The 27,543-nt window shown below is 40.8% G+C and overlaps 2 protein-coding genes across 12 annotated transcripts in view; both read right to left on the reverse strand.

The window, feature by feature from the left end:
- The window catches only part of ZNF704 (zinc finger protein 704), a 220,771-nt gene extending 197,994 nt beyond the window's left edge, over positions 1-22,777 (reverse strand). The window contains exon 1 of the mRNA XM_039524628.1: positions 16,201-22,777. The gene's annotated coding sequence lies outside the window, so the exon portion shown is untranslated. The remainder of the gene's footprint in view (positions 1-16,200) is intronic.
- Positions 22,778-22,916: 139 nt separating this feature from the next.
- Positions 22,917-27,543, reverse strand: part of PAG1 (phosphoprotein membrane anchor with glycosphingolipid microdomains 1) — a 153,419-nt gene continuing 148,792 nt past the window's right edge. For all 11 annotated transcript variants that reach the window (XM_039524618.1, XM_039524616.1, XM_039524622.1 and 8 more), the window contains 2 exons: positions 25,975-26,034; positions 22,917-23,664 (listed from right to left, as the gene is read on the reverse strand). In XM_039524618.1, coding sequence (XP_039380552.1) covers positions 23,311-23,664; positions 25,975-26,034 — 414 coding nt within the window. In that variant the 3' untranslated portion in view covers positions 22,917-23,310. The remainder of the gene's footprint in view (positions 23,665-25,974; positions 26,035-27,543) is intronic.

Below are 27,543 nucleotides of genomic sequence, written 5' to 3' on the forward strand. Positions count from 1 at the left end.
GACCTAGGAACTATTCCATCGGGAATAAATGTGCATTGACAGGGCTGTGCTAGAAGACCAAGTCAGGCTTTTCTTTTGACCAAGTCAGTTATGCTCAGGCAAAAAGCTCCCACTGACACCAAGAGAATTTTTGCTTGATTAAGAATTAAGAACTTCAAGATTTGTCCGTGTGATTCTGCAATCCTAGAAAGATGCCACAAAGGTCACTAATGAGTCCCCCTGATATTTTCATTGATACAAAATCCTCCACAATATAGCAAGATTTTCCAGTTTGCCCAGAAGCAATTAGGAGGAACAGTAAATAATGAGGAATAGAATATTAACGTTATTTTTGTGCCTGAATTAATAGCAAGTACCTAAGTGTAGGGCTAGCATTATTTATTGAGCAATAACTGTGTAATCCATGTTATATAAACAGAGGAAGACAGGCTGTAAATTAAACACACGAATATCTCCAATGGCTTGGAATTATAAGTTATCAAGGGGAAGATTTGTAGGAAAACCTTGATACCTTCTTTCTTAACAGGGTGCATTGCTAAAGAAAATGATTAGGGTTCAAACAACCTTCTGAATGGAGGATTGAGGTTAACTGTCTCACGGTGGAGCAAAAATAATTAGTTGTTATCTGCACAGGTCAGAGACACCTTTCCACTAATGCATGACCTGGTAGACAACTGCTGCCGTGTTCTTATTGTATGGACGTCAAAAATCAGTCACTTTTACTGCACATAATAGTTACACCAAGCTTCAGTACCTCAAGACATTCAAGTCCTTTGATATCACTGTATACTAGGTGGTTATTACAACTAGAAAGTTGAAAGTGTTTTTCACACTGATTAAAAGTTTTGGGGGTTTTTTGCGGGGGAAGGAGGGGAAGGAATCAAATTCTCCCCTTTCTTTAGAGGCCCCAAGCCAGTCCAACTGAGGAGTGCTTCATGTGGCTCCCTCCTGCTGTTCCGTGCAGGGGTCACTACTGGAAAGCAAAAGGACATCTTTTCCTTCCCCCCATCCCAACCCCTTGCCCCAGCCCAGAGCACACACCCAAACAACCTCCCAGATCCCGCTCCCCCTCCTGCACCCCAACCCCCTGCTCCAGCCCAGAGCTTGCACCCAAACGCCCTCCTAGAGCCCAATCCCTCACCCCTCCTGCACCCAAACTCCCTCCCAGAACCCAAACCCCTCCCCCTACACCCTAAGCCCTTGCCCCAGCCCAAAGCCTGCACCCAAACTCCCTCCCAGAGCCTGCACCCCAAGCCCCCTTCTGCACCCAACCCCCCTCCCAGAGCCTTAGGCAGGTATGTGTGTGTGTGGGGGGAGAAGACTTGGACTCATTCTGGGCACCACCAAAAATGATACAAACCTGCCACCCCTGACTTCTCACAGACTCCAGTGACAGGGAACACAGTCACTGCCAGCAGTCTGCCTTTACATTTCAACTGAAAGACGGATGGATTTGCCATAAACATACAGTAATATACGTTCTTCACTGTGCAGGACTCAGAAAGCTGTTAGAGAATAAAATGTGGGAAATGCAGCATAAGAAGGGGAAGCTAGCAAATATTCATCACACTGGCCTGGTTCTGATCATTACATAATTAGCAGCATTGTTAGGAACAACAGGCTACGCTTAAACAAACAGTTCTGCAACAACAATTGAAACTGGGAGAGGTTCATTGTCATGCTCCTGTTCCAGAAGTGGAGTGACTTTAGAATTTTCTTCTGAGCCAGATATACACCAGCTGTGTTCATCTTAAAATCCTTTAATGTTCTGCCAGGTATGGCTGAGGTTAGTTTAAATAAAGTCTGTCTCACACAGTGCCACCTAGTGGCTGAACAGTATAATACGGTGTAGCATTCCATTTCATTCGTTACAGCAGATTTAAACCAGAGAATGTGGAATTATACTCCTTATCTAGTACTTTATGCCACTTGGGATACTTCCATGATAAAAGTGATATTGATCAGTACTCAGTAGATGTTTCAGCTATTTTCTGAGTAGTGCCCGCTCCGCTTCTGCACAGCTAAACAAACCACGGTGCAGTTATTAGTTCTTACTAACTTTAAGAATCACAGTAGATCTTAGACTAACATCTGGGACCTAATTCTGGTCCAACTTTCACCTGATCTCTGCTGGTGTAACTCCACTGATATCACTTAGGTTAGGCCTTACTTACATTGGTGTAAGATCAGAATCTGGCTCCCTCTGGGCCACTTGCAAAGATGTTTCCAGTTCTTTGCCAGAACACCAGCCTATTCTTAGGCCCTCAGTGCCACAATATATTTCCTTGTATTTGCTCAAAAAAGCTACTTTGGGATCAAAAAGGATTGCATGCCATGTCTCAAGTTTCTCTTTTTTAAACAAATAATAACTAGTGCTGTCTGTCCCAGCGTCTGCTTCTATTTGTGGAGATTGTAACCTAATATAACATAGATTAAGCTCTCTTACATGAACTTCAGTCAACAATGGAAATGAAAAACTAATTTAAGTTTTCCTTCTAAACTTCTTGGGTAAAGGTAGACTCAGCTGCTTGCTGGTCAGGTCCATAAAACTAAGCTTAGTTTCCACGCTTTCTGAGATGTGTCCTCTTCCTGCAGGTAAGCCTGAAGTTTGTTGCTTAATGAAAGTCTCCCATTAGATCATTTAAAGTGTTTCAGGCTTTTCAGAGTGTGGACCACATCTTAATACAGAGATGGGCTCATGGGCCATCTCCCTTCCCAATTATAAGGGCTACCTTCTCTCCCATTCACTATCCCAGTGGAAATGACAGCAGTTCCCTATACTCCCCTAAAGATAGGTTTTTGTGTATTTTTAGATATCCTTAATAAAGTAGCATGTGATTAACCAGCTGTCCTGGGACCACCATCTGCTGTGATCCAGAGTCCACAGGTTGAGAACCTTGGATCCCTGAGTGGAGGGTACCACTCCTTTGAACACATTAGTAGTTCCACTTCCAGCAGGCCCTAGCCATACCACCTTTTATATTGACCTTCTGGTGCCTTTTTTGTAGCTGCCTCCACTGCCAATGCCATACCCACAGATTATTTAAAATCTAGTAGTGTATCTGCCAAAGTCCATCAATGAATCCAGCCATCATCAGTCCTGCCTGCATAACAGTGGTGTGCTGTGACATTTGTTGCATGCCTTAGGTGGTCCAAAATGGCATTCACCATGTGGTGTGGCCTGGCACGGAGGGTGCTTGTGAAGTCACACTATTGCAGAGGACACCATTTGTAAGGTGTCCTCCATGCTGTATGTGTGGGTCATGCTGTGCACAAAATGGAACCCTGCACAGGGAACAGAGGAGAGGCTAGATGCTATTCACTGGCTTCCAGCTGAACAATGCACAGTAGCTTGGGCATGCCTTGCCTACTAGATGGCACACCACTGCTGCAAATCCATCTTGCCAGTCCCTTCAAAATCACGGAAGTTGGTAGGCATTGGAGTGAGCAACAAAAGCTGCTCCTGATTTATCTGTTGATGCAAAACACTGTTGAATTTGAAATACTGGAAAATTACATAAGGCTTAGGTTTCCAATGATCCTGCAGTGCAGAATTTAAATGGTTCACTCTGGCAAAAATGGGAGACACTAGATCTTTTAGGGGTTGGCATGTATATAAAGCAGATGTCTTCATTAGTAACAATAAATAAAATATATACTCTCAAGCAAACAAATACTAACTCCACTCCTCTTTAACCAGAAGTTGTTCCCTTCCCCATATACATCCATCCTACAGCACAGTTAGCAGTGCCACTGATACTTAGCTACAACACTAGCCACATGACATCAAAAAGCTGAACCTGGCAGGGAACAGAGACAGGACGGGTCCAGGAAGCACATTGTAAAGTGGGGCTGCACAGGGGCAATTGAGGCTGTGGGGAGTGGGGAGGACTGTAGCTCTGCAGGGATATATGAGGGAAAGGATTGTACACTGGAGACACTGGGGCTCTGTGGGGGGCGGTAAGAAAGAGGGTTGTTATGGTCTGAATTCACCAGCTTGAGATGGTCTTGGTTTGCAATTTTAAGAGGAACCCCTAGACATTGAATTCAGCCCCAATTGCTGCAGACAACATCTGGCAGAAGTGTTACATAATTCAAGACTGTTTCAAACACATTCACAAAGGGACTGAATTAAGGTTGCACAGGCATTTCCTAACTTTTGCGTGCCTGGCTTTGCAACTTTAATAGTGTTTTTTGTGTCGTTAATCTATACAGTTTATATACACACACGCCCATGAGAGATTTCTCTCGATAAAGCTTCCCATATACAGTGCGACCTTGGAATGAAATATTAAAATTTGCCTCACTCAGGACTCACTGGTCCAGCTCACTATTGAACAATTTGTACTTCATTGCTTGCGGTCTGGCTGATGGACTAGCGTTTGCAAGCCTTGGGTTGGAGCTGGCTGTGAAGACATCAGAGTTATACATGAGCCCAAGAACAAAAGCATGTAAGTTTATTCTACGATACAGCTGATGAGAATGGGAGAAGCTATCTCAATACAGTGTGGCCAAGCCCGTGAGAACCCAGCACACTAGGGTAGCGTGTAAGTCACACACTGTAGCCTAGGGTAGTTGCTGCTTCTCTTATCAAGTCGATTGAAGTACCAACCTTTAAAAAAAAATATGTTGAGCATAATGGATTATGTCTCATGTTTCCTTAGCAATTACTTAGGCTGACAAGGACACTACGTTAACTAAGTTTCCTTCTGGGACCTTCTCTATAAACAGGAGAATGGCTGAAAGGTGGTGAAGATTGACTGTGAATATCATAGTAGGAAAAATCACCCATCAGTCTGTATGTGCACAACGCACAGTACTTCATTTTACGTCCGTATGCTTGAGACAAGCAGCAAAGCTCTACTGTTCACTCTGTTGCTGCAAAAGAAACACATTACACTATTGTCTATAACCAAGACCCTGTGCGCTACAGGAGAGTGACCACAGAATCCACATATTTACCACTTAGAATAGACTCATAGAAAATTAGGGTTGGAAGAGACCTCAGGAGGTCATCTAGTCCAACCCCCTGCTCAAAGCAGGGCCAACCCCAACTAAATCATCGCAGCATTTAAGCTTTAATTTTGATAAAAGCTAGGCTCTAGGTCTCCTTGTTGTGGAGATAATCCTGAAAAGAAGCAGAGTTTAAACCCATGAAATGTCTGCCTGAGTCAGCAGACAGCTTGAAACAATAGCTCCAAGATGTGTGTCACCTGGCCCATTTATGTCAATGGGGTGAACTCTGAAACCTAACTATGGCAATCTGAATATCACCACTACTAACTATTTCACTACAGATCAGAGTAGCAGGAACCTCCAGGTAATGTGCTTTCTCACAATCCCAAACCGCCCACTTCACCATTCCGCCATAAACTTCTACCATCCTGAACACAAATGCCAAAACAGCTTCTAGGATGCAATTAGTGGAAAACTTTTCCCTTCTGTTTTTTCTCACCCTTCTAGTGGGAAGTGTTTTGGATAGCAGCAGGATATGTTGCATAATTCTCTTCCCCCTCCAAGAAAACATTTATTTAAATAAATTAGGCAGTGAGCCATACTCTCACAGCAATAAGTCACTCAAGGGTGTGTAGTAGTCAGCTATCAGTGTCCAGCTTAAGGGGTCTGAGGCACAGTGCGGAGTGCATCAATACCCTGCCAATGCCCATTTTGCTGCTGTTCAACGCTGTACGACAACTAGTTGCATGGGCCCTTTTTAAAGACATCATAATAGAGGCCCAACTTCAATGTATACCCCAAATTAAGAAAAACAGTAAAAGAACTAAAAAAGAGCCACCGTGGCTTAACAACCATGTAAAAGAAGCAGTGAGAGATAAAAAGACTTCCTTTAAAAAGTGGAAGTCAAATCCTAGTGAGGCAAATAGAAAGGAGCACAAACACTGCCAACTTAAGTGCAAGAGTGTAATAAGAAAAGCCAAAGAGGAGTTTGAAGAACGGCTAGCCAAAAACTCCAAAGGTAATAACAAAATGTTTTTTAAGTACATCAGAAGCAGGAAGCCTGCTAAACAACCAGTGGGGCCCCTTGATGATCAAAATACAAAAGGAGCACTTAAAGACGATAAAGTCATTGCAGAGAAACTAAATGGATTCTTTGCTTCAGTCTTCACGGCTGAGGATGTTAGGGAGATTCCCAAACCTGAGCTGGCTTTTGTAGGTGACAAATCTGAGGAACTGTCACAGATTGAAGTGTCACTAGAGGAGGTTTTGGAATTAATTGATAAACTCAACATTAACAAGTCACCGGGCCCAGATGGCATTCACCCAAGAGTTCTGAAAGAACTCAAATGTGAAGTTGCGGAACTATTAACTAAGGTTTGTAACCTGTCCTTTAAATCGGCTTCGGTACCCAATGACTGGAAGTTAGCTAATGTAACGCCAATATTTAAAAAGAGCTCTAGGGGTGATCCCGGCAATTACAGACCGGTAAGTCTAACATCGGTACCGGGCAAATTAGTTGAAACAATAGTAAAGAATAAAATTGTCAGACACATAGAAAAACATAAACTCTTGAGCAATAGTCAACATGGTTTCTGTAAAGGGAAATCGTGTCTTACTAATCTATTAGAATTCTTTGAAGGGGTCAACAAACATGTGGACAAGGGGGATCTGGTGGACATAGTGTACTTGGATTTCCAGAAAGCCTTTGACAAGGTCCCTCACCAAAGGCTCTTACGTAAATTAAGCTGTCATGGGATAAAAGGGAAGGTCCTTTCATGGATTGAGAACTGGTTAAAGGACAGGGAACAAAGGGTAGGAATTAATGGTAAATTCTCAGAATGGAGAGGGGTAACTAGAGGTGTTCCCCAAGGGTCAGTCCTAGGACCAATCCTATTCAATTTATTCATAAATGATCTGGAGAAGGGGGTAAACAGTGAGGTGGCCAAGTTTGCAGATGATACTAAACTTCTCAAGATAGTTAAGACCAAAGCAGATTGTGAAGAACTTCAAAAAGATCTCACAAAACTAAGTGATTGGGCAACAAAATGGCAAATGAAATTTAATGTGGATAAATGTAAAGTAATGCACATTGGAAAAAATAACCCCAACTATACATACAACATGATGGGGGCTAATTTAGCTACAACGAGTCAGGAAAAAGATCTTGGCGTCATCGTGGATAGTTCTCTGAAGATGTCCACGCAGTGTGCAGAGGCGGTCAAAAAAGCAAACAGGATGTTAGGAATCATTAAAAAGGGGATAGAGAATAAGACTGAGAATATATTATTGCCCTTATATAAATCCATGGTACGCCCACATCTCCAATACTGTGTACAGATGTGGTCTCCTCACCTCAAAAAGATATTCTAGCACTAGAAAAGGTTCAGAAAAGGGCAACTAAAATGATTAGGGGTTTAGAGAGGGTCCCATACGAGGAAAGATTAAAGAGGCTAGGACTCTTCAGCTTGGAAAAGAGAAGACTAAGGGGGGACATGATAGAGGTATATAAAATCATGAGTGATGTTGAGAAAGTGGATAAGGAAAAGTTATTTACTTATTCCCATAATACAAGAACTAGGGGTCACCAAATGAAGTTAATAGGCAGCAGGTTTAAAACAAATAAAAGGAAGTTCTTCTTCACGCAGCGCACAGTCAACTTGTGGAACTCCTTACCTGAGGAGGTTGTGAAGGCTAGGACTATAACAATGTTTAAAAGGGGACTGGATAAATTCATGGTGGCTAAGTCCATAAATGGCTATTAGCCAGAATGGGTAAGAATGGTGTCCCTAGCCTCTGTACGTCAGAGGATGGAGATGGATGGCAGGAGAGAGATCATTTGATCATTGCCTGTTAGATTCACTCCCTCTGGGGCACCTGGCATTGGCCACTGTCGGTAGACAGATACTGGGCTAGATGGACCTTTGGTCTAACCCGGTACGGCCTTTCTTATGTTCTTATGTTCTGCTTCCAGGACTGTCAAGCCAGCACTTTTCACACAATTTATTTATACTGCGGATTTCTAAAAGTGACCTGCTGTTTATGACCTAGGGAAGCAAAACTTGGCAAAACAAGGAAAATGATTGTAACCAACTGTAGTGAGCACTCTAGTCTCTCTCTCCCCAACGGACATACAATAACTGAAAATAGCAACAATAAAAAAACAAACAAACAAAAACACACCCACCAGGGAACTTCAACTGATTTTTAGAAATCCTGGAACAACTGTTTTAAGTTGTGGGTTAAACCGATTTTGAAAGAAACTTTCATTAATGTTTAAGCCAGACTTGCAGCTGGAATGCAAAGTCAATAATTATCCCATTACTATTAAACCACCACACCCACAAACGAAAGGGGGGGGGGAGACAATGGGTGAAAATTCCAAGTGAAGAGCCACTCATCCGCTACTCCCCCCTCACATCCACAATCCTATTTCTACTCATGTTTGCAAATCTGTAAACAACAACCTTCATGAACATCAGTAATGTTCAAATCACTCAGGCTGTAACATGTCCAGAGAGGTACCGCCTCTGGGGGATGCTCCTTGGTACTGGTTCAGGATGGACTGTCCAGAGACCAGACAAAAAAGGATTTTTGGATAAAAAGCTGAGTCGACACTGACTCAGGGCTTCTTTCTGATCCAGCAAAGGGACAGGTCCTCCCATCCAACAGCCCCAGTCCTTAAGGAAGGGTTGGAAAGGGGCATGTGTGTCAAAGGTGCAGTTAACCTCTGGTAGATGTTCCACAAATGAATTGTGTTTCCCACAATTAATTAAATTGTATTTGGCCATGACAGCTTGGTAGTTCACAACTCTAAACTGCAATATTGCCAACGAATATGCCTCCCAAAGAGATCTAGCCTCTTTCAATCATGATCGTATGGGGTAAGGACAGCACTGACTGGGGTATTGGTGATACACAGCCCGGTGCAGGTTCTGGGCACTGGGATGTGCTCAGTATCGGGGCCCTCATACCGAGTATCGGGGGTTGTAATTCTTCCCCAACCATCAGGTCTCTGGGGCACTGGAACCCCTGTGGTACCGTTGGCTCACACGGTATCGTGGAGGAGTGTCTGTGGTAAGTTATCGGTACCAATGGTTGTGAACGTGCGGAGTTCTCCATAGATAGGAGCTTTGCTGTACTTAGTACCGATGGTTTACTTGGCGCTGCTCCCATAGTCGAGTATGTTGTTTGTCTTTCTCCTTAGGGAGACTTACTGCGGCCTCAGAGCCTGAGCTCCTGGCATCTAGGAGGTGCAGCTGAGCTCGTAGTGGAGGCTCCTAGATGTTTCTGGGCACCGTCAGAGCCGTCAGTGCTGTCGACACCAAGGTGGCCAATCATGCTGGGGAACCCCTCTGGCTAGCCAGCAACTCTGGTTGGGGGGCTTGGAGCTCATTTTTCTCGAGCGTTTACGGGGGGAATCTGCTGGGTTTTTCCCCGTGACTCCACTCCGTTGGAAGTTGAAGGCTCTGGGGATGATCTAGGGATGGCGCTAGAGTCCTCTGGTTGCTGAAGTGCCTTCTCCGTAAGGAGTTTTAACTTCAGCTCCCATTTTTTGTGAGATCTCAGCTTTAGCTGGTTGCAGAGGGAGGACTTTAGAGGGACATGGGACTCTCCCAGCTCCCAGACACACAGCAAAAGTGTCTGTCCATTACTGGAATCAACTCCTCGCAGGAGAGGCACTGCTTGAAGCTCGGCGAGCCAGTCATGCCCCTGGGTACAGAGGAGATGTGTAAGGGGGGCATGCCACCGCCTCCCCAGAGCATCTACCTGGAGTGGCCAGCTTGAGCTGTGTAAGAGGCAAGTCCGTCCTCCTCCCCACCTGCACCCGGCTGCCAGTGAGAGTGGCCGAACATGTCGCAGGTGGGGTGAGGGGTGCAACAGGAGAAGAACAGAGTCCCCCCCCCCGCCAATAATATGGGGTAGGGAGAGCACGGTGGACCCAGTCTGGGCTGGGGAGGTATTGCTGGGCAGTCACATGGGATGGTCACATGTCCTCCCCTTGAGATTGTGCCCCCCGCCCCGGTATGGGGATGCAGGAGTCATCTATGCCTGGGGTGACTATCACCCTCTAGCAGTGAGGAATGCAGAAGAAAGATGTTTTCTTCCTCTCTTTTTTTTTTTTTTATAATGAAATGAGAGAAGTTCTTTTTCTTCTTTTTTTAACCCCCAAATGGGTAAATGGAAACACTAACTAAGAAGAACAAAAGAACTTTGCATCATTAGTATAAGTAATGATGCAAAGAATTAAGAGACAAGTGCTCGCTTTGTTTGAGGCCAAAGATGGTCCAGAAGGAACTGAGGGGGGTTTACCCACGGAGAGCTAGATAGCCTTGAGGCAGAGTGCATGTGTGGGCTGAAGGGATACTGCTACCTAAAATCTCTGATTAGAGGTGCAGAGTGGAGCAGTGGAGCACCCATAAGGACACTGCTTGAAGAAGAACATTTGATTATTATTCTATTGTAGGATATTTTAGTGCACTAAGAATGCTGCTAGCCCCATAGCCATGGTAAAACGATCATGCCCCTTCCTCTCCATTTCACTAATGAAATCTGTGAATTCATATGTCTTGACTGATTTGGTTGATAAGCTGCTTGACATTGGCCAGGTTAGGAGCATCCATGTTAGCTCTAATACACTTTGCAGTGGTATAGTGCATCAGGAATTTCTGACTCATTGCATCAACTAGCTGTGAACCAAAGCATGGAAACTATAGTTTCGCCAAGACTAATAGTTTCCAATTCCTGCTCTGCCCAACAGCCCTTTAACGCAGGATGCACCTAGTTATGCTCATGTAATTACTCTACATGATAGTGCACATGCTTGGTTGGCTAATAACTGATAGAGAAGTAATAGAAAGAGTTTGTCAACTAGAGCTTCACTGAATTTTTGAGGCTATTAGTATAACTTGTGAAGACGATAAAAAAAAATCTCAGTCTGACACTTTATATACAAGTAAAGGCAACCTACCGGTTTTGTTCTGCTGACAGTCTATATTCATTATCATAGTTCCTATGAAATATACAAGAGGCTTAACTGAGTTTATGCAGATTTATGAAACTGCAACAGTGCTTTATGCAGTAGCCTACTCATTAATACTTACAAGAGAGAATGTTAACCATCAAAATGACAGGGCTTTTCAGCAGCGGGAGGGGGGAGTGTGTGTCAATACACAGAAGAAACGGAATCTTTTCCAGTAGCATCAATTTTCACTGACTTAATGAGCTTGAGGGGGGAAAAAAATCAATTCTCCCCCATTTAAAGGGCATACAGAATGATTGCTCCAATCTCAGACCAATTTTTTTAATGCAAAAGAGATGCAGCTCTGTTTATGTAACAATAGCACCTTTTTACTGCTTTTTACCTCCCTTAGCACTGCAGAGCGAATGCAATCAGCGGCGAGGTGTTGTGGCGTTTAATTCATTGCCTATATAGTTCTTGGAGATCTTCAGATGCAAGGCACTCTAACCATTGTTTATTATTCATCTCTGATGCAACTATGGATTTCAAGGGAATTACATCAGATAATCTGCCCTGTTGCTTGTGAAGGTGTCACCATAACCAGCATTAGCAGCAGTTTTTCTTCACTATCTATTTATTGTCAGTGGCAATAAAATTTACAATTTTTTTTTCATAATACAAACAAGGCAATAGGTTTCAATAGCACATCACTTGCATTTCAGCTAATATCTGTCTTTCTGCTTAGCAATTACCAGTGCTTAACAAAACAGATAGGTCTCTTAAGGGAAAATGTTGCCTCTTCCACCAAAAGAAGTGACATCTCTATTTAAAAAAAAAAAAAAAAGTCCAGGCTGTTCCTCCATATTAAAGGGAGCAGGGCTTCACCCTATCACAAGGCTCTATAAATTTAGTGCTATGTCACAGTTGCATTACCACTGCAGTAACAAGCCTTGTTCAAAACAGCTTCCATTTAAACTGCACAGTGGAGAAAAGGCCTCTATCCTCACCTCCCCCATCCCTGACAACTGCTGGAACATCATTTTGCCTGTGATTTGCTTTGATTATATGCATGCATATAAAACACCTACCAGCTTCTGTACACATAGCTGGTCTTGTGTGGGCACTATCCCCTCTGCAATGAGCCAGGGGTGCATCAAGGTGGGGAAGCAACTAGGAAGAAAAGAGCAAAACAAGAACAAACCTAAACCATCACATGGGGAACACAGAAGGCTGGGAATTTTGCCATTTAGGGCATGCTTAGTGATGTCTTTAAGACTCCATTTAGACACCATGGTGATAGTCTATATAAGTTGCCTAATAGGGAAGACTAGAAAAATCTGTTTATTAAAATCTCTGATGACACGCACAGGCTTTCATATAACAGAATACATTACATCAGAAATTAAATTCCTCTCCCCACACAGAGAGCGCTTGATTCTTGGGTTTGTTTAGTCTGGAGAAGACTGAGGGGGGCCATGATAACAGTTTTCAATTACATAAAGTGTTGTTACAAGGAGGAGGGTGAAACGTTGTTCTTGTTAACCTTTGAGGCTAGGACAGGAAGAAACGGGCTTAATTGCAGCAAGGGAAATTTAGATTAGACATTTGGGAAAATTTCCTGTCACGGTAGTTAAGCACTGGATCAAAATTGCCTAGGGAGGTTGTGGAATCTCTGTCACTGGAGGTTTCTAAGAGCAGGTTAGACAAACACCTGTCAGGGATGGTCTAGATAATACTTAATCCTGCCATGAGTGCAGGGGACTGGACTAAATGACTTCTTGAGGTCCCTTCCAGTCCTACACTTCTATGGATTCTGCAAGTGGAAAGTCACAAACTGCTCAGCTGGGTGGAATGCTGGTATTCCATGCTCAAAAGCTTCATTCGGGTAGTTGGGCATGTCTAACTGTATTACGACAATGACGTCCATCGTTTTTAAGTTACAACAATGCCTCATGATTAGCCATAGAAATAGTCTGAATGGTTGTGGGTTGTTTTATTTTTAAATGCAATATATAGATATACAATAGATTTTAGTAAAAATATTTTGATGAGTCTGTCTGATCAAATGCTGCAAATATCTATACAGGCCTGACCCTACAGCTCAGGTGAGCAGTTCTGCATCTCCAAGATGAAGTCATGAGATTACTTACGTGCGGGAGAAGGCCCGTGTGCTGGAAGGTAGTTCCTCATCAGGTACCTTCAAGGCTGGAATAGTAAATATTGGACTAGTGGAAACTCATTTCTTTTTTTTAATATATTAAAATTAATCCTTTTATCTTAACATTGGAAATTGTAATAGCTTCTCCTCCGGTATTTCCCTTCTAAAATGAGTCTTGGTTAGCTACCTTACATGATTTGTAGTCTAACTGTACAGAAATTACAGATGTGAAAATACATGTAAAATAAATACAAAATTGGCAGCAAAATCAGACACTTACTTAACATGTTATCAATTTTTGCTGAGTTTCTCAAAGCCAGACTACATACTATGAGTACAAGTATGAAGATAGCACTTTAAAATATTTTGAAGTGTACCATTAAAATGTTTTCCTTATGCATGCAAATTCTCAGCATCTATGAACAGTGAAAGTTACAAGTTTTCAGAACAAAATCAAAACGAAAAAACAAAAAAAATGTATTTTGACACAACTAGAGCTTTGCAATGTTACTTTGGGTACTAGGAAAAAGAAATCAAATTTTACAGCATCATCAGAATATGGTGCACAAACTTGGTAACGGTTGCTGTTTGAAAATGCTGAAAAACTGCCCGTTAAAAAGTTTAATGGCCAAATTCTAATAACCTGATTTCACTGAAATCGGTGGTACCGTGTGTGTCTGCAGGGGGACCACTTGCAATGCATGGAAGTGCACACGTACCAAGTCTCCACAAGATCAGCTTTGTGGCACAAGATGCTACTCAACCTGAGTAAGAGTATTTAAAGAGAGACTCTGACAATCAGATTTAATGACCAATCCAAAATATTTCTGGTTGAAATCAATGCAAAAGACTCCATCAAACAATGAGGATTTCAGAGGCTTCAGGAGCAGGGTGCAAAAAGAACACATGGAAATATTTGTTAAAAAAAGACAATTTCAAAAAGTGACAAAACTGATTTATTGTATTTATTATTTTTTATAGATTTCAATCGACTGAATTTCCCAAAGATTTTTAAAATTTGATGTGTTTCCTTTCAATGTGAAACATTTCTCAGTTTGACATTGTTTACATGGATCATCAATATACTAAAAAATGCTATGCAAATATCATATGAATCAGAAAAATGGCAGAGCCTATTTTAAAAGCTTTTCAGAGAATACAGTACAGAATATGAAGATTTTACCAGCATATAAACAAAAAAGGATTAGGGTACTGCTATACATAATTAAAACCTATATTTTAAATTATTGACCTGTGTTCTTACTTTTACATAACTTGCCTCATACTTAAGTTACATCAGGGCAAAAAAATTATTTACATACAACTTGTCTATATTTACAGTAAATAACCATAATTACCTACTGTGCTTTCAGCAGCCAAAAGCTAAATTGGCTAGAAACATCAAATGAACATTCTTAGAATAATGGTAGAGCTAGATTACACCAGATCAATACATACTATTACAAAAAAATGTTGAAAGGAACTTCATGTCATTTATCAATTTACAAAACCATAACTTAGTATTTTGGATCTGAATTACTTTCATAATGGTATAAACCCTGAAATGACAGCCAAGCTACATAATTTCTGAAAACTACACTACTGCTTGCTGGTTCTGTGAATAAAACTATACGGATTTCAAAAGGTAGCAAGCCAAATCACCAACTATATTGCAAACAAGCCTGAGATGCTGCCATCTTGGAAGTCTGCATGCACTGATTGCACTTTCTTATATTACAACCATTCCATTAAACATCTCACTATCCATGCATCTGAACTACATACAGTCTCTTTAACACGTTCTCTGTATCTAGTCCAAGATATGATAGTTGAATTCAGCTCTTATCATCTCATTTTCAAATCAGGATGGTCACAGAATATTTTGCAGTTCTGCTTCAGTGACAAAAGTCAACTATAGCCCAGAAAACACTGTTTGTTCCTTAATAGACCATTACAAGGAAATCATTCCAATAATTTTTTTTTCCATTATAGAACAATAGTTAAACTAAAAACAAGTGCCTATAATTACAAATATAAATCCCATATGCTTTAAGAATACAATGTCTCATGCATAAATAAAGATTTTTGTGCTGAAGCCTCGTTATTTTGTATACCTGATTTAAAGCAAATGCTTGGAGAATTATTACCGAGGCAAACTCTTTGTAATAGCTACTATTAACAACATTTCCCCATAGAAATACGGAGCTTTTTCCATTGGCTGCAATGGAAGTCATGATCAATTGTAGACCAGGGTCAGAGAAATAAACAACCTTTTATCACTTCAGTTGTAATACACAGAATACTCACAGAAACACGAATTAGCTGCTTTGTATCTAAGGGCCTGCTCCTGCAACTCTTACTTTTGCGAATAATCCTACTGAAATCAAGGAGGCCAATTCTAATTTCAGTCACAGTCTATTAGTGCACTGTGTAGATCAACACCTTGAAGGCAGTGGTTAAACAGGATTTCCATCACTGCATCCAAAATTTGTCCACTTGAGATTTCCCATAGAGTGCTGTCTAATTAGAAGTTAGGTTTTCATTTTTTGCTTGTTTGTTTATCTGGGCTCTCCAGAAAAAGCTAGCAGAGAACAGCATGGAGCAGAGGGAGGAGAGAATTCCTGCCATTGCCTCTTTTTGCTTAGGGCAGCAGTTCTCAAACTGTGGGTGGGGACCCCAAAGTGGGTCACAACCTTGTTTTAATGGGGTCACCAGGGCTGGCTTACACTTACTGGGGTCAAAGGCTTTGGCCCCGGGTGGTGGGGCTCAGGTTACAGGACCCCTGCCTGTGGCTGAAGCCCTTGGGCTTTGGCACCACCATCTGGAGTGGAGGGGCTTGGTGCCCCCCCACATCTGGGATGCTGGCCCTCGGGCAGGCTCAGGCTTTGATCCCCCTCCTGAGGTCCTGTAGTAATTTTTGTTGTCAGAAGGGGGCTGCAGTGCAATGAAGTTTGAGAACCTCGAAACCTTCAGGAGCAAGACTCCTGAAGAGAGATGGAAGGAGCTGCATTCACCTCTTCCTAGGCATTGGGAATGTTCCCCTTGAATTGCAGTCTCTCCTGCTAGGGGAATCTTTCCTGGGAGGAATGCATCTTTGTGGTATGGCTGAAACATAAATGAAACTTACCTGTCATCCCTTTTCTTATTCTTCTTCCAGTTGCTACAGCAGTCTACATTTCACCCCCAAGAAGAAACCACCCTTTCTGGTTTAGCAGTTTGGCTCTCAACACCCTTTTCTTTAAATTGAAGAACTGGTCTGCCTGAGGAGGAGCCACTAGCTTTCCTGGTATGCATTAAAGCTTCTGAAGCAAACAGCCACTTCCAGGAGTAGAGACAGGCGCAGGTGGAAATAATTAAGGGAGACACAGGTGACAAATCAGCAGCTACTAGGAAAATCCAGTTGCCTGTACGAAGCCAGAGCAGTAGACTGGAGCTGACTGATTGTAGGGAAACCCTGAGGAAATGGGCTAAGTAATAGTTCTGATATAGCCTCAAGGATAAAAGTAAAATACAAGTGTCCTCTGGTATTTGAGAGACTGCACGCGCTTGCTTGAGCCTGAAAAGTTCTTGTCCTCTGAGGTGTGTTTTTAAAAATACATTTTTATCAGATTGTCTGTTTATGTTTCACCAATCCTTGCTTGTCAGCTGAGCTGCTTGCCAAGGTGACAGCTATTCGCCTGAGTAAGGTCTGCAGGATCTGTGGTTTTCAAAAGGACTTAAGTGACTTAGGAGCATAGGGCTCATGCTTCTAAATCAGTTAGCAGCTGTTGAAAATTCCACTCTAAGTTCTCAATCTGATGCAGTGTCCGTACCCTCTGATAGCTAAGTCATATTTCAGAAAGGACTGAAATGTTGTTAAAATGCTGATTGCTGTCAACGTGACAAAAAACACCAACAACTAAACAGCTCCACAAATGATGGACGTTACAAACCCAACCTATAGTGAAAGCCAGAAATGAAATATTTTAAGTCTCTTTCAGGGCATTACGAAGTCAGAGCTTCAGCACTGCCAACTCCCAGTGTTAAAAAGATCATGACTTTTTTAAAAATAAAATTTGTGTCTTGGGTTGTAGACCCTTTTGGTTACACTTTTGTCATGTTTCAAGCTTTTCTCTGAAACTATGAGGCATTAGAAATTTTCATTAAAAAACATTAAAAAGCTGAGATCTCAAGAAATCATAGGATTCCAGGGGCTGGATACACTAAACATCCCCCCCCACCAACACTAAATTTTATGAGATTCATATAAAACTCAAGAGGTGGCAACATTATATTGTATTGAAAGGAAGTCATCCCAAATAAAATAAATAACAGAATCTTTAAAACAAAATCAACTTTAAGTACCCTCCAATCATCTGAACAGTTTGTTATTTTTATACAAACAGGAAGAAATAACACAACTACCCTTTGAACATAGGTGCCCTGTAAACCAAAGAGTCTCCTTTTATCTTTTCTATTACAAACATGTACTCATGCTTGTTAAAATTAGCCAGTGGGTTTGTAAATAGACAAAACTTGTGAGCAACTACTATCATAAGGATAAAAAGAACATAACTGACAGCTGTAAGTTTAAAAAGTAAACAGCAGGACAACAGCATGTACAGTAGATCAGCCTAATAACTCTTGTGCAGAAACAGTGATCTGTTTATATCTTTAGCTGTAGGCACTTTGTCAGCCTGTGTGTGATGATTGCCAGCTTGGCAAGGGTTTGAACTGGGGCCCTCCAGAGCTAAAAGCATGAGTTGTTATAGCTTGAACTAGACCGCCAGGCACTGTAGCCGACTCATGTCCTCTGTGGATTGAGGACAGATGCATGATACACACTGACCAGTGGTTTACATATGCAAGATGTGCAGTTATGTTTTGTAAACTGATCACTGGGTCACATCAGAAACTGATCACATCAGAATTCACCATTCATGTTTGCACGAGCCCTCAAGAGAAGTGCAATGCCCAGTGCATGTGGTATGCTTTAGCACTACTGAAAAATTGGCACGTAGGAAATAAATCTATTGTATGTTTCTAGGTTAGGGGGGAACGTAAGAATTATGAGCATGTGTTCTTCTTCTATACTGACCCATTCAATGGTACATATGATGGGGCTCTCCATTCTGCAAGGAAGGGACTTCAGATAAATTATCTGAGTGTGGGAACTCCCTTGTCTCATTTATCTCTTCAGTGTTATAAATCTACCAATTTCCTTTATCACAATAAGCTATGGCTAGCTGGAAAGGGATGCTGAAATATATCTTCCTGCCTTTCCTCAGACAGAGAGCTCCCTTCACAATGTCCTCCATCACTACCATCCTACAGACAGACACTAGGGGCCAACTTTTGCACAGATGTAAACAGTTACAATGTTCATCCAAGTCAGTAAAAGTTGAGCTTCTTTCCCTCAGAACAGTGTTTGGTTTGAGGTCTGTAACAGAGCAACAAACCACTGTCTGAGATGCTGAGTCGTTCTTTCTGAATTCTTGTATTTTGCAGGAAGCTACATCCCAAGTTCTTCATTCGGGCAAAGTCCAATAGCCTTACTCAGGCATGCTCCAATTGAAGTCAGTGATTCAAATCTGAATTAAATGAGAGTTTGCCTGTTTAAAGGCAAAGAAAGGACCTCAGAATTTGACTCCAATTCATGTTTCAGGACTATATTTCATTAGATAGACTACAAAGTAAAATGTATATACAGAATTGGGAGCGGGAGGTAAGTCCCTGAACTGGGTCCTATTTATATATTATTCCAACCCCATAATGTACAGATCACACCTTCACATGTCCAACTGATCCTAAGCCCAGACACTGGCTCTGATTGGCTGATTTAAATACTGGTTGACCAATCTAGGCTTGTGAGGTGTGAGGACTCCGTTTTGAATCTGTGTGAGCTGACGAGAAAAAAGGAAGCATTGTTAGAGAGTTTTGCAGTTAGAATAACACTGCTAAAGCTAAGTTCTGGAAACACTCATTGCAACAGAGAATGATGTATGTCACAGCTTTACGTTTCAGCTTTGAGAAAGTACATTGGAACCATTTATCCAGCATCTTAAAAAAGCACCATTGAAAGGTTTAACAACAGAGAACACCAAGTATACAGAATTTTGAGCAAGACTATCAGCAGGAGCTGTGCAGGGATCCACGGAGAAGTATACAGCCCAGAAGAATCCTTGGAAGATGGATTCCTAAAGGCACAATATGTTATGTCCTGAAGGATGCAGCAGTTGACACCTAGCCAACTGCTACTGTGGAAGATTTCAGCTTTGGGTGACCAATGAGAGTCTGAATCACAGCACCTATTTCCCTCCTGCAATTTTTTTTCTAATACTATGAACCCTGCTACATATGAGCGAGTTTACAAGTGATTTTAATGCAAAAGACCACGAGCAACTATTAATCCTAGATAGATGTAGACCCAGAATGTGCCTGGCTTAAAAGCTCACTGGATCACTAAAGATTTACAAAAGAAGATCAATAATTCTTCATTGCAAGGCTTTGTTGTAACATCTATCTTTCTGGAAAGATTGTGACATGACTATTCCCATCCTGGGACTAACCATTCTGACTTTCAAAGATATTTAGTCTGTGTTCCTCTCTTCCTACAAATTGCAGAGTCAGTTCTGACTTGTCCAAGAGGCTTCAGGGGCTGGTCACACTGTCTCTACCTCTGTACTAAATGAATGCTTACAAAGTGGTATGGAAACACTGAATACTAATCAGTAGATCAGATTATGAATAGATTAGATTATTTTGGTAACTAGGTACCTGAGCCTCAATAAGGATGTGATATAGATACTCTGTGGCTTTATCTTTGCAGCGAGATCAGTTTTAGGCCTTGACTACACTAGAAAAGATTTGCTGGTATAACTAAATCAGCAAACGCTCCTAGTGGAGAGAGTTTGTATCGTGAGATAATAGTTTATACTGACAAAGAGAGTGATTTTACTGGCATAGTTTACACCAGTTCCCTGAAAGAAATTAGTGATTCCAGCCAAAGGACATTTTTACCGGTATCTCCACTAGGGCTTTTGCTGACGCAGCTATGCTGATTAGGGTGTGATTTTTTTCACACTACTAACCAACTAACCTATGCCAGCAAAACTTTTAAGTGTAGAGCAGGCCCTAGAAAGAAAATAATCAGGTAGCAAATTCTATGTTCTGGATACTGACCTCACCCCTAATATGAGACATTTGGGATGTAGTGAGCATGGAAGAATTAATGGAAAGGCAGAGAGAAGTAAGGCCAGGCAAAGCATGTCCCTCTGCCTTACAATACTAGCATTCATCTATTTTGTGATCCTGGTTTGAAACATCTGTGGAAGGACGTTGCTGAACTCTGGTGCTTCGCCTCCTCCAAAATACAGCTGAAGAGGAAATGCAGTGGAAGCATCACTAAGAGTCGAGATGTTACTCTTGGAAAGGAGTGAGAAGAGATGCCAGATTCCTTGTCAAGTGATTAAATTAACCAGGTAAGAACTTGGGATGGGACCCTGGCACATTTCTCTTTAAAGGTGGATTGGACCTGGAGGTTGAATAGGAATTTTGGACTTGCCCCCAAAGAGTCCTTCATCAGGAGGACTGTTCTGTTTGCTGGCTTCCAACAGTTGAAGAGCGCTGATCCACCCCCACAAAGGAATCTCAGCTGGTTTGAAGGGATATAAATGCCCCAACTAGCCATCCAGACTCTGAGCCCCTTAGGGAGTAGTCTTGGCAGATCTCCCCATGTGTGGATCCTGAGAAGATCTCCTTGCAAATGGTATGCCTCTTGTCCTTTGACCTGTGCTGCCATGATGGGGGTGGGAAGAATAGGCAAAGAAGGATCTCAGCAGGGGCCCTTGTTTAGGGCACCACCCTCCAAAATTTTTGAGGAAAGGAAATGAGAAAATAGGAGGGAAATATTTTGGCTGCTGCTCCCCCAAAATCATCTTTGAAAGGTGGAAGAGGCAGAAACAATGAACTGGAGGCAGAGAATCTGGCACAAGTATGAAAGTATTGAGAGGACTTTGAGCCAGGCCCAAGATACTTTTGGCTTAGTCTGAATTGCCTCGGCATGTACAGGAAAAGAGTCACAGCCCAAATGTCCCAGACTGAGTGGGAGGTCAGGATCCAGAAAGTTTTCATTGCTCTGATACTGCAAGATTTCACTGAAAAGTATCACTGCTTCACAAAATAATTCTAATGTGTGTTGTACAGTAATGAATGAATTTACTGCTTACAGTTTAAAAAAATCACTTTTATAACTGTGTGTTATTAAACACATTCATGTTTGGTATGTAGCGCTTTATGAGCCCAAGTATTGTGCCCATGAGTTACGAAAATACCCAGTTAGATTTGATACATCCCTGGTAACAATTAACAGTATTCCTTAATACCAACTGAAACAGATATAGGCTATTATACCACTAAGTGGGCCAGTCTCAATGTATAAGTATCTCTTTTCTTTTTTTTCATTTTCAAACACACACTATATAATATTGCATATACAAACATGAGATGGCCCATGGATTTGAACACTATCAAATTTTGGGAGAAGGAGAAGTTTAAATCTGGATTTAAATTTTACAGCTGTTTTTGTGTGTGTAAAATAACACACACACACACACCCCCCCCAGATGTGGTGCATTTTCCTGTGTTCTTAGTGTGGCCCATCATGGTGTGTTGAAAGAAATAAAAGAACCAGCAAAATACCTATCTATTTAATCTAAGCCATACACTTTGTTTTTATTAGTAACCATGTAACTTGAATTCTCTGGAATGATACTGGTTTTAAAACTGGTTGCCAAAATGGTCAATTACCATCACATCCCAAGAGATTCTTCTCCTCCCTCGCTGTTATCTTTCCCCATTACTTTTTAGCATAGGAATGGTGAGCACTAGTGGCTTTCCCTGAACATTTCTCATCCTCTTCTTTTCTCTCTTTGCTTTTTAACAAAGTGGTCTTTGCAGAGACTGAATGATTTTGATTTTTGAAAAAACAGCAAGGCATGTTCTATATACCTGCTTAGAAATCAGACAAAGCCTAGTAACAATTAACATATTAATTTATGTGCTTCTATTATAACTAATAGGTAATGTTTTTAAAATCAGGATAGTTTTTGTTACATAAAATTGTAAGTTAATATACAATATTTTTGAACATGGAAAATTTGTTAGGAAGTAAGCATAAAACTTAAAATATCAACCCCCACGTACCACACCCAGTAAATAAATTCTCATAATAAAAAAATATGTTTTTTACATTTTGGTCTGATTACATCTAAGTTGAGTAACTTAAAAGAAGCAGATTTCTTAAAGATGAGGTCAATGCTGCGTTAATGTGGACTGGACATTCATTTGCACAACCCTTCAGATGTGACATGACAGCTGCCCAAATGCTGTGTGTGTAAGTCTGAATGTGTGTGAGAGACAGAACCTAAATGTTAAGGCTATAGTTTTAAAGCAATATGCTCCCAGATAATTTTTTAAAAGGCAACAAACAATCCCTACAAATACCAGTCCTTCAATACTGACAGTCAAGTTCTCAAGCTTGACTTAAAAAAACATGGACTCTACAAAATGAATTCAAGTACTATTGATGTAAGTCACTTGTGAACTGAAGTACCTTTGTTTAAACTACTGCAGTAATGAAAATGGAATGGAACACATTAATATTCTGTCTCTATCTCTGATTACATCCGGCTGCAAGAGCTCACAGTCCTAATATACTGAAATACAGAGCTCCTCCTATGTAGAGAAGTTAAACTAATTTTTCCTGGCCCCACAAAGAAGTCTGAGTTGAAGTATGGAGCTAAAATAATCTGAGATTTGCTCTCTGAAGAGGAGAGCTGAAATTGAAGGCAAATGAACCTTGAGAAATATTTTGAAGTTTATGACAAGAATAATATTTTAAAATGTAAAGCTGGTTTTCTTTAATGACAGTATTTTTCAGCAGTGATCACTTTGAGGTGACAAATGTGGTACTCTTTCCCAAATACTGGTTGTCTTGAAACTCTAGTAATAAAGGATCCTTTAAACCCTTTTGATATCAATTCTGAACTGATGTAATTGTTCTAGTGAGGTTCACACCACCAGCAAGATAGTGCAGCCTGAATGAAAAATGCTTTGCTTCTTTGTCTTTAACTTTTGTTCTGTACTTATACTTTGACTTTGTGTTGTTCAAAAGGAAAAATATTCCTGTTCTTGTTTCACATGAATCTGTGGAAAATACCTGTTGATAATACCTGCCGTAATCTTGTTGCCAGGGCAATTAAAGTCTGGTGAGATCCCTAGAGTTTTGCTGCAAGTCCCCTATACTCTCATAGTCATTCTCTCCTTGGAGAACAGCTAGGCTGGTGTTAGGCACTGATAAGGTCTTGTCTTCCTCTTCGCTTGCTGACTGGACAACTTCGTAGTCTGGTTCTGACTCCCCATTTGGCCTGTCCGCTGACTGAGGCACAGTGGTAATGTCTGAGGTGTTTTCCAAGTCCTTTACGCTAGCATAGAGGCCACTGCAAATAGATGGGGACCTTTGAGGTACAACTTCTTGAATACTAGTGTAAGTAGAATCCAGCATTCTGATGGCCTGTCCTGGTTTACTCACAGAAGAGTACATAGCTGAAATCTAGGGAAGAGCGAGAGAGAGAGAGATTTAATTTTTAAGCATCGTAAAAAACTTCTGTTCCATCATCCTCAATCTGTTTTGAAGTCAGCCATGGAAAAATATATTGCTGCTACATACATCGATTTTTCTTTATGGAGAAAATATTATTTATTAAAAACAACCATTAAACATAATCCTTTGTAGTCCAATATGTATACAAAAGATAGCCAGCCCTGTGGGAAAGTTGACAGAGTTACAGTAAGTTTTACCTCAATATTCTCTATGCTCTGGCTGACTGTGGGTGTGACAAGGAGATGACTGGTTTCAGCTTCTGGAAAGCAATGTGTATGTGAGGGGGTGGAATGTAATTTGTACCTAATGTTAGACAGACTGGCTACTCTTTTACCCTTGGATAGAGGCTGCACTGTAGCTATAGTAGTCACAGGTTCTATGAGGGACCAAGGATGTGAAGAGAAAATAAAAATGGAGGACAAAATTTACTCAGCCAAGGTGATATTAAATAAAACTAGAGCTAATGCTGTGCCTGATGCTGCAGACTCTACTCATTTGACTTCAGTGGGATTGCTTCATGAGCAAGGGCCACAGACTTAGTCCCTCTGTGATTTAGGACTGTAAGTTAAAGAGCAAACCCTTGTCAGCATGTCTTGGAGGCTGACAGGGAGAGGGAACACCCACGGTCACACTAGCCAATTCCCACTAGTGAATGACAAAATTAACATGCCTGCAAAGCTATGAAATAATAAACCTCAAACAAGGGCATGAATGGTTCAATAAAAAGGCACTTTCAAAGGGAATAATTAATAAAAAGAGCCAAATCTCAGAAAACACAGAGCTGAATAAAGGGGCCATGTACTCAGACAAGCCCACATAAAAGGCCTGGAGCCCAGACTTGGAATCCTGAACCCCAGAATGCAGTAGACAGCACACAGCCACTGCTCTAGGTATGTGATGCAGAAGTGGATGATACTCACTGCTTCACCCTATGTGTGGATTTGGCTTTGTGGTTCCACTTCTCTCTATACCCCTTCTCTACCGGGATGCAGAGAGCCCTGCAGTGCATAAGGCAGGGGGTGGAGCTCACCTATGTGGGTTTTCTGAGCCTACCACCTTTGTTAATGGAAACATAGCTCTTCTGTTGCATCTTGGGTCTTTCGCACACAGGCAGGATGAAGTGAATTAAGAAACAAGAGATGTGCATTATCGTAAGACAACATTGAGTGCTGCAGGTGCACCTGTGATTCACATAGGCAGTGCGAACACTTCCATTATTATTCTGTTGTATTTTTTAATTAACAGATGTATCACTTTCCAGGTGGTGATCTTTCCCATCTCTTAGTTCCTGCAAACAATATGAAATACAGACAGAAAGTTTTCCTACTAGTAGATTTCCTGAAATACCATGGTCATGCATGCACAGATTCCCAGGACTACATTAAAGGAACCCAAGTTCACGGATGACTGCCTGTCTATGGCTCTCTTAATAGAATATAAGAGATCATGTGGTACACTGTAAAATTTGTGTTTGCTTTTTAGTTTAGACAACAAATATTTGTATATTTCATGGGGCTACTGGAGGTGACCACACTCAGTCTCTCTCTCTCTTTTTTTTTTTTTTAAACTTTTCTTTTCCTTCCCTATTGGATCCCCTTAGTTTGTTTTACTCGTATAAATTTTTAGAGAATGGCTTTATATTCCAAATGGTTTTATTATGTTTTAAATCTATTTTACATTTCCCCAGCACTATGGGTAGGGAAGCACTTAAAAAAAACAGCAAAGAGTCCTGTGGCACCTTATAGACTAACAGAAGTTTTGGAGCATGAGCTTTCGTGGGTGCATGCATCCGACGAAGTGGGTATTCACCCACGAAAGCTCATGCTCCAAAACTTCTGTTAGTCTATAAGGTGCCACAGGACTCTTTGCTGTTTTTACAGATCCAGACTAACACGGCTACCCCTCTGATACTTAAGAAAAACAGGCCATATTGGGCCATTGATTTATTTTAAGCAGAACGCCTCATTGAAATCAACTGGACTATTTATGGCCTCAAATTATTTACTGGCATTATTTCTTTACAAGGCAGTAACCCCCGAGTAACAGGTATGAAAAACCAAAATGCAACATTCTACTTTAAAACACCTCAGATTTTATGACTTTGGCTTTATAAACTGAAAAAAATATCCACAGCTTTAGTCTCCCTACAGAGAATTTTCACCTTTCTCGGGCCACACTTAATCATGCACAACTTATGCTGATCTGAGTCTGAAAAAAAAATCTTCTGGTTAATTATTAAATTTCATGCAAGAAACCTACATCATCTTCTGTCAGAGACGGGTCTTCCTCTCGAGACTTGTAAGACAGTGAACTTAGCCTCTGTAAGAGAAAAAACCCTCATTAACAGTGAACATTGTGAAACCTATAATACAGCATTCCCCTTAGAATCAATATATATTACATGGGTATTTGCTCACTCCATTCTATTTTACATCCACTAATATCTATGCTACTGCTTTTGAGATAAATAGCCCTGAGGGTAGTATGGCTTTTTAGTGCACCAGTGTTGTTCTGAACCTAACTTTCATAAAGAAAGGTAAAAACAATTCAATGGTTAAATGTACTCTGTTCTATAGGATTCCTGCAGTTAGATTTCTAGTGAAATAATGAGTCTGCAAAAGGTTTACAATCATGAACAATTAACACCAGGCTGTTCTGTAAGGTTTACCATATCACACTATTTACATTTAAGAATTATTTCTAATTAAAACTAGTTAGTTTAAACAAATTCAAGGGAATAATATCCCTTTAAAAGAGACACGAGTTACTGGAGGTACCATTCTTTGTTAAAATGTTAATGGAACCTTTGCAAAATGGTTGTGGCTGATGTCTTGATGTTGGTTGGGTTGGAGGCTTTGGCTTCACAACTGAGGAAATAAAGGTGTCACCCATGAAGTTGGTTTAACAAAAAATCAAAGATAAACATTACATTTACATAAACATTCCCTTTTTTGTTGCTACAGCAGAACCAGCAGATGCTGGTGTGCATTGATAGTGAAAGCTAAATAAGGAATGGGAAATTAGAATTAAAAATCCCTACAACAACCCCCATCTAAAATGCTTAAAATATTCAATCAATTCCCATTTTCAACAGTGCTGCAGCCGTAGTTCTCAAGGACAGAACAGGCCTGCAATTCAATGCATTATGCATGTACATGGCAAGAAACATGTGATGCTGCCGGAGCTCTAACTCGGGATGACTTTTACTCTGAATAAATTTTAATTAGACAAACACCTTTTCTCTGGCACTTAGGGATCTGTATGTGTCATCTCTTGATTAATTCTTCAAAGCGTGAACCATTTTAATCAATTCCCAGTCCCAGCAGATTCTGACATTGTATTCTCTGGATTGGGGAGCTACAGAGCAGCGAATACATTTCTTTGTATCAACGACTATGAAATAAAATGATTTTTTGGAAGATTTTTCACACCTGACAGGAATAAAGTTATTAATACCAACACATTTTCCCCATAAATATTAGGGTTGGTGTTAATATTCATTACATATAATATTTATTATATATTTAGCTCTTTTTGGTTAATTATTAGCAAAGCAATCTTGATTTTCTTTTAGTAACCTTGTTATTTGTAAGTATACACTGAACAGTCTTGATGAATAATTTTCGAGCTTATGAGTTGTGTGTAAATTGTCCACTTTAACTCTAATATAGCCACCTATATTATATGGTGTTTATCTGGTCCCTGATTGGATGATTGAAATATGTTAAATAAGAGACTCACCAATAATAAATAGCAAGTAATGTATATCCAATACACATTTCAGACAAAATCATTCACATTAAAACTTGTGAAACTTCAAGATTTGTT

This window comes from Mauremys reevesii, linkage group 2 (assembly GCF_016161935.1).
Source record: "Mauremys reevesii isolate NIE-2019 linkage group 2, ASM1616193v1, whole genome shotgun sequence".
NCBI classification, from domain to species: Eukaryota; Metazoa; Chordata; order Testudines; family Geoemydidae; genus Mauremys; species Mauremys reevesii.